Source organism: Coregonus clupeaformis, chromosome 21 (genome assembly GCF_020615455.1).
Source record: "Coregonus clupeaformis isolate EN_2021a chromosome 21, ASM2061545v1, whole genome shotgun sequence".
Classification (NCBI taxonomy): Eukaryota; Metazoa; Chordata; class Actinopteri; order Salmoniformes; family Salmonidae; genus Coregonus; species Coregonus clupeaformis.
In genome coordinates, this window is record NC_059212.1 from 39,354,784 (window position 1) to 39,371,954 (window position 17,171).

A 17,171-nucleotide genomic window follows, 5' to 3' on the forward strand; every position below is an offset into this window, starting at 1 on the left:
CATTTTGCAACGCCATGCCATACCCTGTGGACGGCGCTTGATTGGAGCCAATTTCCTTCTACAACAGGACAATGACCCAATGCACAGCTCCAAACTATGCAATAACTATTTAGGGAAGAAGCAGTCAGCTGGTATTCTGTCTATAATGGAGTGGCCAGCACAGTCACCGGATCTCAACCCTATTGAGCTGTTGTGGGAGCAGCTTGACCGTATGGCATGTAAGAAGTGCCCATCAAGCCAATCCAACTTGTGGGAGGTGCTTCAGGAAGCATGGGGTGAAATCTCTTTAGATTACCTCAACAAATTGACAACTAGAATGCCAAAGGTCTGCAAGGCTGGAATTGCTGCAAATGGAGGATTATTTGACGAAAGCAAAGTTTGAAGGACACAATCATTATTTCTAACCTTGTCAATGACTACATTTCCTATTCATTTTGCTATATTTCCTATTCAAACTCATTTCATGTATGTTTTCATGGAAAACAAGGACATTTCTAAGTGACCCCAAACTTTTGAACGGTAGTGTACATTAGACTGCAGGGCTGCCCAACTCTCTCCTGGAGATCTACCGTCCTGTGGGTTTTCAGTCCAACCCTAATTTAACACATCTGATTCTACTTATTAGCTGCTCAACAAGACCTTAACTAGCTGAATCAGATATGATCAATTAGGGTTGGACTGAAAACCTATAGGACAGTAGCTCTCCAGGAAGAGGGTTAGGCAGCCCTGCATTAGAGTAGCTGGATGCATCTCACTCCCACATATGCTTTTAGCTACAGACAGACCATACAAGAGGTGGTTCTGTAAACACACGTCAAGCTTTCCACCTTTTCCCCAAGTAAGAGTCAATGGTTAAGACCAGTTCTGACCAGTTTAAGACTCTTCCCCCAGTTCTTTCTGGGTCTTAACCCCAGGAACCACAGTATAGAGGCCCAGTCCTCCCTCTCTCAGCGGACAAGACGGTTGTCAAAGTAACAAGTAAAACAAGCCGACATCACTCCTCAACATCAAACAAACCCCTCTCCACGGTCGGTGGGAAATGGAAGAGGGAGTTGAGAGAGAGAGATAAAGAACATGTTCCAATAGTTGACAAATGCCTCCTTCACCCCTCCCTCTGTGACCTCAACACTCTCACAGAACTGGGTGCGTGGCTTCCACCGAACATTCAACAATCATGTAGGATCAGAGAGACTAAGGAAGGGCCACAGGGGGTAGATAGGCATTTGTTACATATTCAAACAGGGCCAGAGTCTCTCAGCAGTCCAGTGACCCCGTGCGCTCTGAGGTCATGAGGTCAGGGTGAGGTCAGAGGGGACTAGGTGTAGAAGATGACTTCAGGGATCTGTCCGTCCTCTACCGAGGTGCCGTTGTTGTTTCCCGCAGCGTAGCAGAAGGTGAAGCATGTCTTGGTGCCGGTGGAGGACGACTCGTGGGTCACCTTACGCATGCCCTTGGTCCCATAGTGAGAGTCAGGACCCTGAGAAAGAGGGAGGGATGGAGAGAGGAAGTGGAGAGAGTGAAGGGGAAGGAAAGAGAGGGAGACAGAGAGGGATACAGAGACAGAGAGGGATACAGAGACAGAGAGGGAGACAGAGACAGAGAGGGAGACAGAGAGGAGACAGAGAGGATACAGAGAGGGATACAGAGACAGAGAGGGATACAGAGACAGAGAGGGATACAGAGACAGAGAGGGATACAGAGACAGAGAGGGATACAGAGACAGAGAGGGATACAGAGACAGAGAGGGATACAGAGACAGAGAGGGATACAGAGACAGAGAGGGATACAGAGACAGAGAGGGATACAGAGACAGAGAGGGATACAGAGACAGAGAGGGATACAGAGACAGAGAGGGATACAGAGACAGAGAGGGAGACAGAGAGGGATACAGAGACAGAGAGGGATACAGAGACAGAGAGGATACAGAGAACATCACTGTGGTTACACACAGCCAGAACAGGACCACACCTATCCAGGGAGGAAATAACACCATTCAAAACATTCCAACCTAAACAAACATGTACAGTGACATGGATGTACAGTAAGCCTGTACCTTGAGTGTGGCGCAGGCTGTGTAGTTAACGTTGGGTAGGATCTCCACCGGCTCCTTGAACATGACTCTGAAGGTGTTGGATGAGCCATCACAGCTGAAGCCTGTGTCGTTCTGACCCAGCACTGTGTTACTGTCTGTGTGAATGATCTGGGAGGAGAGAGGGACACATTACAGAAACATCGCTTGCGTCCCAAATGGTACCATCTTCCCATTATAGTGCACCACTATTAACCAGAGCCCCATTGGCCCTAGTCAAAAAGTAGTGCAATATAATGGGATCAAGGTGCCATTTGGGACGCAACGGTCACAGATTCTACACCAACACACTGTTAATATATATCTATCCACAGGAACGTATATACTGTCATCAATGATTTAGGAGAGACAAACACCAGAGAGGGAAGGATCTATTTGTTCCAATGTATTCTGTTGATACAGACTGATTTGGTTTGTTAAGGTGGACAGTACCTGGATGTTGACTTGGTAGTCTGTGGGGCCGTGTATGGAGCCGTAGAGGCCAAAGCCCACCACGAAGATCCTCCTGTTCACTGAAAACCTGGGAGAGGTGGACAGGAAGAGTGGGAATATAAAAATAGGAGAGGAGAAGAAGAGGAGAGTGGGAGAGGTGAGGACAGCAGGGATAGAGTATGCCCTCAGGCAATATTTTTGGGATTCAATTAGTATGTTTGTGTGTGTGATAGTTAATTGGGTCTGTGTGTGTTCTCACCGTATGCGGTCACTGGTCCCGCTGTAGCCCCAGCGGCTCTCCACCTGTCCGAAGCGTGTGATGCTGCACTCCTTCCCCCGGAGGCAGCAGCGAGGCCGGTCGATGAACTCCACGCGGGGCTTCGGGTTCACTGTGAAGTGAAGGAACAGACTCACCACCTCCCTGTCTGTCAGGATACTAGACTGGGCCGGCCCTGGGTGGAGACAGCAAGACATGTCAGAGTGAGACTGAGATAGTGAGAGAGACCTAGCATGCAAAAATGACTGTCTGTGTGTGTGTGTGTTACCTGCGGCGAACTCCTCGATAGTCATGAGTGGGAAGCGGATGAGGGCAAGGGCCTTGCCCAGGACCCTGCGTTTGTTCTCTGGGGTGGGCTGTAGCTGCTGCCGGTGGGCCTCTGCCTCTGCCCAGCGCACCGCCGCAACAAATAAACGCACCTCCCTCACCCCCAGAGTGTCCCGCTCCAGCACAGCCACTAAAGTATCTGAGAGAGGATAGAAAGATGGAGGGAGTGGACAAGAGGGTAAGAGAGAAGACAGAGAGAAGGAGAAGAGAGGGAAGGAAGAGAAGACAGATAGGAGAAGGGGAAAGTGTGAAAAGGAGAGGGAGAGGGTGAGACAAACATTGCCATGCGCGTTTAAAGAAAGCATTACCATATGTAGAGTGAACTACAAAATTCAGAGTGAACTACAATACCCAGATCTATGTCAGTGAAACCCTCAGCTGCGAGTGCATCTCCGGTATTCTTATCAATGTTCTCTAGACACAAGCTGGCAAGCTGGGGCTCATCGAACAGTCGGGCCTGAAACACACTCACATCGATCAGAGACTCACATGCAGTAAACAGTACTTTATATGAACTGACCAAGAATCTATGCAAATCAATGTTTTGGGACTGACCTATTGTTTTGAGACATTCAGACAAACTGTAGCAGACTTATTTTGATACTGGGTCAGGCCACACAATCAGGCACTGGTTGACTTGTTTAGAGACTGCATCCCAGACACACAGTACAATAGTAGCTAACCTGAGTGAGTAGCATGAAGGCATTGTCAGCCCGCAGGTTCTTCTTGAGGAACTCCACACAGTGGGCCTCCAAGGCCGGCACTGCATACTTCTTAGCCGTGTACAGAGTGGTCATCACCGTCTCAGGCCCTATCTGGACCTCATCAGAGTACAGGAACCTGGAGGGGACAAGATTAGATGACTGATAGCAGGGCACCTTTAATCTTAAGGCGTCAGTATTTGTATTTATTAGGGATCCCCATTAGCTGCTACCATAAGACACTTACATTACACATAAAACAAAAGATAAAACAGTACATCATATAACACTATTACACCACTACATATCTACAATACAAAATGTATAATACCATCATACAACAATATTACAATCTATCTGCGTAACTTGCTTCAGTTCGGATGGCGGCTAGCCGAACGGAACGAGTTGCGCACTCCCTTAAAATACCTTCTTTCAAAAAACGAGAAAAAGGCAGCAATAGTACCGTTTGTCAATTTTGAGTCGCCGTAACCAGTATACACTTCCTCAAAATAGTCTGAATTAATCTAAGATAACTCAAGAAATCTGTAATTAATTTAGACGTTTTTGGCGAGGAGATCTTAGTCGCGCCATTTTACATCTAACTACAATGTTTGGTGCAGTATTTCTCAATGGGAAAAAATAGCATTATAACAAGTCGTCTCTCGTTGAATAATTCCTACAGTTGTCCAATCACGTACGTAGGGGCGTATACTTCGGCTACCGGACTTCAGCTGGCCTTACAGAAAAAAATGTCGTGTGCCCGATCATCGGAAAGAAAACCTTACCGAAGTTCAAAACGAACAAAAACGTCACAAAATATCGTCATAATATATGCACGAATTCTTCCGAACTGTTTCGGCTGGGAAGCACAAGGACGCCTTTAGTGGACTTAAAGGCCCTGCATGGTCAATCCGGGTCTGAATTGGCCATACTACATTTACTGATTCAGCCTCCGCAGATGTCAGGGCTTTCATACTTCTTGCGCTTAGCAGAGCAAAGCTATTGTGAAGGAAGCGAGTTTGTGTTTAAGGATAAGAGCGTCTGCTAAATGACTAAAATGTAAATGTTTTTATATAGGATGTACCGCCCCCACCTACCGTTAACCAATCATGTCAATATGGGGCTATACGGAGCCCTCCACATTGTTTAAAAATTTGAGAGGCGCACTGTGATGCGGTATGGAGCTTGATTTGGCCTCTGCATGCCTCCATAGGCTCTGCAATTGCGTCACACCCGTCATACGAAGCCTCCGACCACATTTTCAGATCGAGTATATATATTATATATTAGTCATTTAGCAGACGCTCTTATCCAGAGCGACTTACAGTTAGTGAGTGCATAAATTTTTCATACTGGCCCCCCGTGGGAAACGAACCCACAACCCTGGCGTTGCAAGCGCCATACTCTAACAAGTGAGCTACAAGGGACCTGTAATGCATAAATTGGCATTAACAGTCTTGGGTGGCACAGATAACCTGGGTTCTGCATATGTAACAGTGTTGTTTCCGGCCCTCTCCTCGCCTTGAACCAGGGACCCTCTGCACACATCCAACAGTCACCCGTCGCTCCACAAAAGCCTACTTCAAGGTCTCAGAGCGAGTAACGTCACCGATTGAAACGCTACTAGCGCGCCGCTAACTAGTTAGCCATATCACACCGGTTACACGTACTATATGGCCATAAACTGTCAAATACCTTGGATGGGAGGAGACCATTTGGGCTATTATGATTGGATCTAAACCATAAAGTCTTTCTTACTTACTTCAGTAATGCCAGAAAGGCAGCAGGTTCGACATCTGGCAACTCGATTTCCGTTGAGGTGGTCGCCATACCCCCATTGAACATGGCATCGAAGACTGCGCTGCCCACAGCAAGAACGAACCTAACCAAAACAAAAGCCATCAAATCAAAACAATGCCTTTCACCACTAACATGATGCATTAAAGTCGCTTGGATTAATAAACACGAAAATTAGACAAATTTCGTTATTCTACTAACCATTCTTTGTAGACAAACTATGTAAGCTATAACGTTAGTTATAAGGGAAATACACGTTCGTTCTTACCTGTGTGCGGGTATTCGTTGCACTCCCATACCTTTCCCCACCAGAAAATGAACGTCACTCAGAACTTCGTTATTGAACAGGAAAGCAAATCGTTCCTTTACGGTGCTTTTCGTCGCCTGCCAGTTGTACACGGGCTCCCTGTAAACCAAAACAGCGGCGGCCGCTGGTGCTGACGACAGTGAGGAATGGGTCCCTGGTACACTCGCAGCGGACACATTCGATGCTGCACTCGCAGTCAAGTTCGTAGCGGAGGTCGCCATCGCTCCGGAGGCCGCCCCTGCCGCGGTGCTTTGAGCTGACGCTTGCTGAATCGAGTTCTGCACGGTCGGTGGAGTTCCAGCTGCAACACCGGCGCTTTCGCCTCCGCCAGGCCCCGACTGCGGGTTGGGGCGCCTTGCAGCCCCCTGAACCCCTCCGGCCGCACCAGCGGGCCCACCGTTGGACGTAGGAATTGAATAACCACTGTTGCTGGGCTGGCCATTTCCCAAAGGCCCTGGGCCGGAGAAATGTAGGCAGGGAGGCCTGCCGCTGTAGTCCCCAGCAGCCATCTTGAATCTGACAGAACGTGGGAGGGGCGTGACGTAGACATAAACGAAAGGGCGGGTACGTGAACCAGAGGTAGTTTTGTAAAATATGTTTGTATATTTTTGTTATATTTGTTGTTTAATAAAAAAATATGTAATGAAAATTAAAAAAGAACCATAGGCTCCAGACAGGATACCCGTAGACACAGATCCAGGATCATATTATCCTCTTCCCACCTAACTACAACCAATTGATTATCCAGTAATAAAAACTGGGTGGTTTGAGCCCGAATGCTGTTTGCCTGAAAGCCGTGGTATATCAGACTGTATACCACAGGTATGACAAAAAAATAATTTGTACTGTTTTAATTATATTTGTAACCAGTTTATAATTGCAATAAAGCACCTCAGGGGGTTGTGGTAGATGACCAATATACCACGGCTAACGGCTGTATCCAGGCACTCCGCGTTGCATCGTGCTTAAGAACAGCCCTTAGCCGTGGTATATTGCCCATACTGCTTAATTATTGCTTAATTATAAACTGGGTGGTTCAAGCCCTGAATGCTGATTGGCTGACAGCTGTGGTATATCAGACCGTATACCACGGTTATGACAAAACATGTATTTTTACTGCTCTAATTACGTTGGTAACCAGTTTATAATAGCAATAAGGCACCTCTGGGTTTGTGGTATATTGCCAATATACCACGGCTAAGGGCTGTATCCAGGCACTCTGCGTTGTGTCATGCGTAAGAACAGCCCTTAGCCATGGCCATTGACCATATACCACACCCCTTCGGGCCTTATTGCTTAACTATCAGGTATTATCCACTCTACCTTGAACTAGAGAGAGCAATCTCTGGGTGAGCTGTACAGTGCACAACATGAGAAATAGCCCCACTGCCGCCAGATGGCGCTATTATTCCTTACTTCATTTGACAAGAGGTAAGGAATAATAGCGCCATCTGGCGGAAGTAGGGTTACATGAGAAAGTGAGCGATAATACTTAATTGGTTTAATGATTTGATGTCAGTTGTGACAAAACAATACATCAGGTAATAATCCTCACACTATGTTATGATCTGATAGCCTACACAAAGTACATTTAAATTTATTGAAAATCAAACTTTTTCAATTAAATTGATTGAATGAAATGAATCAGTTGTTTCCATGTCTATGAAATACTTGATGCATAGCTTCATTTGAGACAGGGGCAGAAACAAACATTATTCTTCCTTTTTACAAGGATTTACATCTTCTTGTTTTTTCTCTTCAACAACAAATGACTGATTGTTAAAAAGCATTATACAAATGACATATCATTTATTGGCTGATTGGTTGTTTGTCTGTGAAATTTACAAATTGTCCTGATCCATTGTTTTATTAAGGAAGCAGAGAGAAAAAATGAAATAGTGGCATTTGACTCTTGGAACGCACAGTGTATTAATACTCAGCTATGAAGATTAGGACTCAGAATCACGTGCAGAGTTCAGTCAGTGATACACATGAGAAACAAAGAGACATTATAATATGTTTATCAATGTTGAGGTAATAAAGACATTGTTAGAATAAGTGATTCCTCTGCTGTGCCAACACATCACTGGGCCCAGTTTTTCAAAATATATCTATCTGATAGGATTAAATGCATAGAAATAGAATTAATAGAACAGGAGTCCCCATTCTGTTAATTCTATTTCTATGCATTTAATCCTATCTGATAGGCAAAATCCAGATAGATAACGTTTGAAAAACAGACTGTACCACCGTATCCTGAATGACTTCCTAATGACTGACCATACAGAGCAGAGCTGTGGCCCCAGACTGCCTCTCTAACACACATGACCAGAGATACAGTAGAGCTATATGCAGACATGGCTTCATCAATGCTGATTTAGCCGGGGATATGTACCTAAAACCCTTCGCCATCTTGTCTTTACAATGTGCTCCTTTATCATCTCTTTATCAAATGCACAGTTCAAAACGAAGTGGAAGCTTTAAACAATATTTTCATTTTCACCTGGTGAACAGCAGGTGGCCAGTGATGGTGGTGGTTTACATCGTCAAATACCCATGAGTTTACACACAGTCGCATGAAGACCACATCTCCCACCTCCAGCAACAGTGATACTCCATTATAGGAATTTACATCATAGCTAGCTTGTTGTGCATAAGCTATAGCTACTTGGTGTCTATTCTTGACCAAGACAGCGCCTGTGGGAATTTCACTGTGACCACAGCCAAAGGCTTTGAACGTAAACTGATAGACACCCTTTACTGGTGCTGTGAAGAAACGTGTATGAGGGGAACATTTATGAATAGTTTTATAACAGGTTGAAAGTTGGGTAACACTTTGCATTACGTTTTTTATATACCTGTGTAAGAAACGGAGTTTCTCATCTGCAGATCAAAAACAGATTGTTTGCATAAAGTAATCAATGGCTTGAAGCTAAAAACATTTGCATTTAATTGTCTTTTGAATTTGCTAAAGTTTTCTTTACCAGTGTTTGAATTATAGGCATTGCCGATGTTTATGAAGACGTCTTTGTAGACCAGTATAGTTTCAGCATTGTATGAGTCCTGTGTTTCCGTCTCCTGATGCAAACAGTGAAGCTGAGAAAGCCACCTTCCTGACTGTGAGACACAAATTAAACATTGGTATTAGCTCTCTTTTTTCGGTTTTCAAATACTGAAAGCCTGGACAGTACATATTGGGGATATTCCATTGGGCCTGTGTAGCCACTCATAAAGCACTCGTAATTAACAGCATATCATTACCATGCAGCAAAAATGTTTACATAATCATCATAATCAACACAAGCTAGCCATTCTAATTAGCAGCATTTTAACATTGCATATGGTTATATTATTCATTATGAATAATGAATTACCTCATAAAGGGAAAGAATGACTTTATTTCGAAAATTGTACCTTCATTTTCTCTCTTCAGCATGTCCACCTGGGTCTTTAGGTTTTTCGTTAGTGATGACATAGTTGATTTTGAGATATAAATGTCAGTGCTTGACTTGGGCAGGAGCTCACCGGAGGTGAGAACCGGCACCTAAAGAGTTCTACTGCTTAATTTCCTGCACTTCTTATAAAATAACTCGGATCTGCAGCCTCTGCCATTTTAATATGTAAAAACATTATGGGGTTATTCATAACACTTTATACTTCAGTATCAAGCAAGAATACCCAGTACAACAAAGGGAAATGATTACTGTTTTTTAACTTCATTCTCTCTCTTCAACATGTTCAGCTGGTCTTCGGTTCCTCCAACGCGCTCATTTTAACTGCCTGGGCTACAATGACATAAATACAACATTGTTATACCAGTGGTAAATCGAGATATGACCAGTAGTCCACAGACATTTTTTTGTTTACTCAACCTTTCGGTCCAAGTGTTAGTTGAACAACAAAAAAAATGTTGACTCAAACATTGTCAACTTAAAATTTTGTTTGGATAAATTGTCTCATACGTTCATGATTACATTGTGCATTTTAATTTATGCAGTAATTCATATTCAATTAATTGAATGTCCTCACCTGGGATTCGAACTCACAACCTCTTGGTTAATGGCATTCCAATCTTCCTGCTACGTTCAAGATGTCTGTGTCAATGACTGATTTCACCTGTATTGCTACACTTTGCACTACAAAGTAACTCTCAGCTCTGTTAAAAGAACACTCAAGACAAACTATTTTATTTATCATAGTGATTAACGAGTAACATTAAAACAGACCAATATGCTCCACCCACCAACATTAAACAACTATACAGAAAAACCTAAAATGGCTGAAATAAGTTCATCAAATCAATAACGAGGGGAATAGTCAGATTAACTGACAATTGACGCAGACATGGTGGAGTAGCAGGAAGATCAGAATGCCATGAACCAAGAGGTTGTATGTTCAAATCCCTGGTGAGGACACGTTGAATAATAATTACTGTATAAATGAACATGTAAATTCATTATTACTGTATAAATGAATATGTAAGTTGAAAACATTGTTTGTTAAAAGCATTGTGTGTAACCAGTTGCACATACTTGTTTCAGGGAACACTTGGACCGAAAAGTTGCAAACTTTTTTTTAAAGGTAGTGGAACCAGTTACTTAATAATAATTAGTTGAAACAAGTAGATTATTTTTTTTACATTGTAGATAAAATGTATATATTTTACACATTACAGTACATTTCAGGTTATTGTATGTTCATAGTTTACTTACCAACTATGTTCTCAATACAAAGTTTTTTAAATCATTTGTCCCTCATATTACCTTAATTTTCTCTCTTCAGTTCTTCTACCAGTTTCTCAGTAACATTTGCGCTGGTTTTCACAGCAACTAGCTCCACTGCTTGGACTGAAATACAGGAGTTGTACGGCACTGAATATCGAAATATGAGACATTTTTAAATTATATTATTATTCTATATAGTGTCCTATTAGGAACACCTCAGTCTCAGCAGGACCTGTGTCAATCCCAGCAGGAGTAATCGGCCATGTCTGCCTAAATGACTACCGACTAAATAACCTGCCTAAATGACTACCGACCCATGGCACTCACATCTGTAGCCATGAAGTGCTTTGAAAGGCTGGTCATGGCTCACATCAACACCATTATCCAAGAAACCCTAGACCCACTCCAATTTGCATACCGCCCCAACAGATCCACAGATTATGCAATCTCTATTGCGCTCCACACTGCCCTTTCACACCTGGACAAAAGGAACACCTATGTGAGAATGCTATTCATTGACTACAGCTCAGCGTTCAACACCATAGTGCCCTCAAAGCTCATCACTAAGCTAAGGACCCTGGGACTAAACACCTCCCTCTGCAACTAGATCCTGGACTTCCTGACGGGCCGTCCCCAGGTGGTAAGGGTAGGTAACAACACATCCGCCACGCTGATCCTCAACACGGGGGCCCCTCAGGTGTGTGTGCTCAGTCCCCTCCTGTACTCCCTGTTCACTCATGACTGCATGGCCAGGCACGACTCCAACACCATCATTAAGTTTGCCGATGACACAACAGTGGTAGGCCTGATCACCGACAAGACAGCCTATAGGGAGGAGGTCAGAGACCTGGCCGTGTGGTGCCAGGACAACAACCTCTTCCTCAACGTGATCAAGACAAAGGAGATGATTGTGGACTACAGGAAAAAGAAGAGGACCGAGCACGGCCCCATTCTCATTGACGGGGCTGTAGTGGAGCAGGTTGAGAGCTTCAAGTTCCTTGGTGTCCACATCACCAACAAACTAACATGGTCCAAGCACACCAAGACAGTTGTGAAGAGGGCACGACAAAACCTATTCCCCCTAAAGAGACTGAAAAGATTTGGCATGGGTCCTCAGCTCCTCAAAAGGTTCTACAGCTGCACCATCGAGAGCATCCTGACTGGTTGCATCACTGCCTGCTATGGCAACTGCTCGGCCTCCGACCGCAAGGCACTACGGGGGGTAGTGCGTATGGCACAGTACATCTCTGGGGCCAAGCTTCCTGCCATCCAGGACCTCTATAACTGGCGGTGTCAGAGGAAGGCCCTAAAAATTGTCAAAGACTCCAGCCACCCTAGTCATAGACTGTTCTCTCTGCTGCCGCACGGCAAGTGGTACCAGAGCGCCAAGTCTAGGTCCAAGAGGCTTCTAAACAGCTTCTACCCCCAAGCCATAAGACTCCTGAACATCTAATCAAATGGCTACCCAGACTATTTGCATTGCCCCCCCCTCTTTTACGCTGCTGCTACTCTCTGTTTATTATCTATGCATATTCACTTTAATAACTGTACCTACATGTACATATTACCTCAATTACCTTGACTAACCGGTGCCCCTGCACACTCTGTAATGAATACTCAGGGAGAAAAAGGTGTAGATTCACGCGCAGAGCGCAGCAGGTGTTTGTTACGCCTTTGCAGAAGGCAGGAATCATGGTCACAGGCAGGCAATGGTCATACACAGGTAGGCAAACAGGCAGGTGAAACAAAACTAGGACTGAAGGCTAAAACTGGTTCTCACAAACGAGCTAGGAAAAGGCTTAGTAGAGTCAAAACGAACAATACCTCACAAGGCACAAACAGAAAGAACTGAACTAAATAAGGAGCTGATGAGACCAGGTGAGTAACTAACACAGGTGAAATCAATGAACAAAAATGAAAGACAGGGCTACGTTCAAGAACACAAAGAAACAGAGCTACGTTCAAGAACACAAAGAAACAGGGCTACGTTCAAGAACACAAAGAAACAGAGCTACATTCAAGAACACAAGGTGAACTAAGAAAATAAATACAGAACCTTACAGACTCGGTACCGGTACCTTCTTTCTTAAAACTGCATTGTTGGTTAAGTACTTGTAAGTAAGCGTTTCACTGTAAGGTCTACACCTGTTGTATTCGGCGCATGTGACAAATAAAATGTGATTTGATGTCTCTCAGCACAGCATGGGATGTCAGGCTGGCAGGTTTGTTGAGAACGTGATGAGGCTTCAGTTAAATATCTCTGCTTTTGTATCTCTATCTCATTCCCACTGCCTCCATCTTCAGTGTCTCTCTGAACCTGTGTCCCAGACAGACAGGAGCACAGCAACGTTAGCAGAACCACATTAGTCTTCATTCTCAAGCTGGATGACTTTTCTCTTCTTGCAGAGTGTAACATTTGTGTCGTAATTCTCTCCTTTATATACCCTCACCTGTTTAAACATTACCAGGTGATATCAAGTCCACATGTATTTTTCTACTACAAAAGTACCCTAGGGCCTTAGGTCAGAGAAAATACTTACATTTCCACTGGCATCAGATATACTAAAGTAATAAAATACCAATTATTGATTTAACCTTTTACTGCAGTGGCCTAAATCAGGGTCACACAGAGTGATTCTTAAACAAATCTACTTTGAAACAATAGTATACACCTCACACACATGGTCATGGGCTTAAAAAAAAAAAGACACCTGTACCATGTCAGATATGGAGTTGAAATGCATTCCATTTTGAGTTTGCATCCCAATATTACACCACAGAAGACTGAAATATAACAAAACTGTTTGACATAGAAACACCGGATTTTGGTCTGGTTTTTAAAAATAATCGTTATTATTTATGAAATGATGACAAATATGAATAACATTCCACCCAAGAGGCCAAGGTCATTGACTGCAGTAAAGGGATCCTGCACAGATGACAATGTGGTGCAGGGATTGAGATACTATATGTTAACACAGATGACAATGTGGTGCAGGGATTGAGATACTATATGTTAACACAGATGACAATGTGGTGCAGGGATTGAGATACTATATGTTAACACAGATGACAATGTGGTGCAGGGATTGAGATACTATATGTTAACACAGATGACAATGTGGTGCAGGGATTGAGATACTATATGTTAACACAGATGACAATGTGGTGCAGGGATTGAGATACTATATGTTAACACAGATGACAACGTGGTGCAGGGATTGAGATACTAATATGTTTTCATATTCTTTAACATAATGTTTATACACTTTATCCAAAGTCCAGACCCAGTAGCATTGCTGCTGAGAGTTGGGTTGAGATGAACTGTTGTCTGCAAAGCATATTTACAAAAACAAAAAACATATATGCAAAACGTTTCAGTGATAAACACAAACTCTATTGCTTTAACAACAAGAGGAGAACCCTAGACAGGGTGTGGATACTATAAACATCTGGTGCATATATCGCTGGCTCCTGCACATTAATCATTATCTTCATAGCTGAGAGCTAATATGTACTGTATATTATTACTGTATGCGTTGCAAGAGTCAAATGATATGCTGTTATTTTCTTCTCTCTGCTTCCTCAGTAAAACAAGGGTGAACTCCACAGCTGCAGCAACAATAACATAGTCATTCCAGTCAATCAATTAATACAATTATACTTAATTTAAATACTATTTTCGAATACAGGTTTTCCTGTAAATTGGTAAACAGCAACAGTATCATGACTGTAAGATGGACATCAGAAATGCCAGTACAAGAAATTGATTTACGTTCCATCATATATCTGATTTTCACCGGTTCGGGTCTAAGACATTTGGTGTCGAGACAAAATTATTAGAATACACTGGGAAACAGGCCATTTAATGCAGATTGAAGACATTTTAGTCACAAAGCTCAATTTCTCCATCTTCATCTTGTAAACGTTGGTGTAGCGTGTAATAATGTACTATATAAATGTCACATAATGTAACATATTGTTGTCATACCCTCAACTCTAATAAATGTGATTACAATGAACATCTTATAATGTCTCTATAATCTTACCAGCTGAGTACTAAGACATTATTGTGCATTCAAGGACTCAAATGATAGGCCTTTTTATTTTATCATGTCTGTTTATTCAATAAATCAAATCAAATTGTTATTTGTCACATCCGTCGAATACAACACGTGTAGGTAGACCTTACCGTGAAATTCTTACTTACGAGCCCTTAACCAACATTGCAGAGTTTTAAAAAGTAAGCAAGACAAATTTGCTAAAGAAACTAAAGGAAAAATACTAACACAATGAATAATAATAACGAGGCTATATACAAGGGGTACCAATACTGAGTCAATGTGCAGGGGTACGGGTTAGTCGAGGTAATTGTGGTAATATGTACATGTAGGTAGGGGTAAAGTGGCTAGGCAATCCGGATAGATAATAAACAGAGTAGCAGCAGCGTATGTGAAGAGTGTGAAGGAATGTGAATGTACAGTGGGGAGAACAAGTATTTGATACACTGCCGATTTTGCATGTTTTCCTACTTACAAAGCATGTAGAGGTCTGTAATTTTTATCATTTATCATATCAAAAATCCAGAAAATCACATTGTATGATTTTAAAGTAATTAATTAGCATTTTATTGCATGACATAAGTATTTGATCACCTACCAACCAGTACGAATTCCGGCTCTCACAGACCTGTTAGTTTTTCTTTAAGAAGCCCTCCTGTTCTCCACTCATTACCTGTATTAACTGCACCTGTTTGAACTCGTTACCTGTATAAAAGACACCTGTCCACACACTCAATCAAACAGACTCCAACCTCTCCACAATGGCCAAGACTAGAGAGCTGTGTAAGGACATCAGGGATAAAATTGTAGACCTGCACAAGGCTGGGATGGGCTACAGGACAATAGGCAAGCAGCTTGGTAAGAAGGCAACAACTGTTGGCGCAATTATTAGAAAATTGAAGAAGTTCAAGATGACGGTCAATCACCCTCGGTCTGGGGCTCCATGCAAGATCTCACCTCGTGGGGCATCAATGATCATGAGGAAGGTGAGGGATCAGCCCAGAACTACACGGCAGGACCTGGTCAATGACCTGAAGAGAGCTGGGACCACAGTCTCAAAGAAAACCATTAGTAAAACACTACGCCGTCATGGATTAAAATCCTGCAGCGCACGCAAGGTCCCCCTGCTCAAGCCAGCGCATGTCCAGGCCCGTCTGAAGTTTGCCAATGACCATCTGGATGATCCAGAGGAGGAATGGGAAAAGGTCATGTGGTCTGATGAGACAAAAATAGAGCTTTTTGGTCTAAACTCCACTCGCCGTGTTTGGAGGAAGAAGAAGGATGAGTACAACCCCAAGAACACCATCCCAAACGTGAAGCATGGAGGTGGAAACATCATTCTTTGGAGATGCTTTTCTGCAAAGGGGACAGGACGACTGCACCGTATTGAGGGGAGGATGGATGGGGCCATGTATCGCGAGATCTTGGCCAACAACCTCCTTCCCTCAGTAAGAGCATTGAAGATGGGTCGTGGCTGGGTCTTCCAGCATGACAACGGCCCAAAACACATAGCCAGGGCAACTAAGGAGTGGCTCCATAAGAAGCATCTCAAGGTCCTGGAGTGGCCTAGCCAGTCTCCAGACCTGAACCCAATAGAAAATCTTTGGAGGGAGCTGAAAGTCCGTATTGCCCAGCGACAGCTCCGAAACCTGAAGGATCTGGAGAAGGTCTGTATGGAGGAGTGGGACTAAAATCCCTGCTGCAGTGAGTGCAAACCTGGTCAAGACCTACAGGAAACATATGATCTCTGTAATTGCAAACAAAGGTTTCTGTACCAAATATTAAGTTCTGCTTTTCTGATGTATCAAATACTTATGTCATGCAATAAAATGCTAATTAATTACTTAAAAATCATACAATGTGATTTTCTGGATTTTTGATATGATAAATGATAAAAATTACAGACCTCTACATGCTTTGTAAGTAGGAAAACCTGCAAAATCGGCAGTGTATCAAATACTTGTTCTCCCCACTGTACATTCACATTCCTTCACACTCTTCACATACGCTGCTGCTACTCTGTTTATTATCTATCCGGGATTGCCTAGCCACTTTACCCCTACCTACATGTACATATTACCACAATTACCTCGACTAACCCGTACCCCTGCACATTGACTCAGTATTGGTACCCCTTGTATATAGCCTCGTTATTATTATTCATTGTGTTAGTATTTTTCCTTTAGTTTCTTTAGCAAATTTGTCTTACTTACTTACGTATCTGGTCAAACACAATCTTTTCCAATAGTTTACTAAGGATTGGTAACAGGCTAATTGGTCGGCTATTTGAGCCAGTAAAGGGGGCTTTATTATTTTTAGGTAGCGGAATGACTTTTGCTTCCCTCCAAGCCTGGGGGCACACACATTCTAGTAGGCTTAAATTGAAAATATGGCAAATAGGAGTGGCAATATCGTCCGCTATTATCCTCAGTAATTTTCCATCCAAGTTGTCAGAC

The 17,171-nt window shown here is 43.1% G+C and overlaps 1 protein-coding gene across 1 annotated transcript; it reads right to left on the minus strand.

Annotated features, from left to right (window-relative positions):
- Positions 1-643: 643 nt before the first annotated feature.
- On the minus strand, positions 644-6,481 carry LOC121535506 (BTB/POZ domain-containing protein 2). The gene is made up of 9 exons (XM_041842639.2): positions 5,892-6,481; positions 5,589-5,708; positions 3,809-3,965; positions 3,477-3,582; positions 3,067-3,264; positions 2,781-2,973; positions 2,522-2,609; positions 2,054-2,200; positions 644-1,477 (listed from the first exon to the last, which is right to left on the minus strand). Exons 1-9 carry the CDS (start codon positions 6,437-6,439, stop codon positions 1,316-1,318), a joined length of 1,719 nt encoding a protein of 572 aa, XP_041698573.1. The 5' UTR covers positions 6,440-6,481; the 3' UTR covers positions 644-1,315.
- Positions 6,482-17,171: the final 10,690 nt, after the last annotated feature.

Coding starts and splice junctions, on each gene's coding strand:
- LOC121535506 (XM_041842639.2), bottom strand. CDS start 6,439: ATGGCTGCTGGGGACTACAGCGGCAGGCCTCCCTGCCTACATTTCTCC. Junction 3,966..5,588: donor GCCTTTCTGGCATTACTGAA/GTAAGTAAGAAA, acceptor TGTCCCCTCCAG/GTTCCTGTACTCTGATGAGG. Junction 2,201..2,521: donor ACTACCAAGTCAACATCCAG/GTACTGTCCACC, acceptor CTCTCCTCCCAG/ATCATTCACACAGACAGTAA.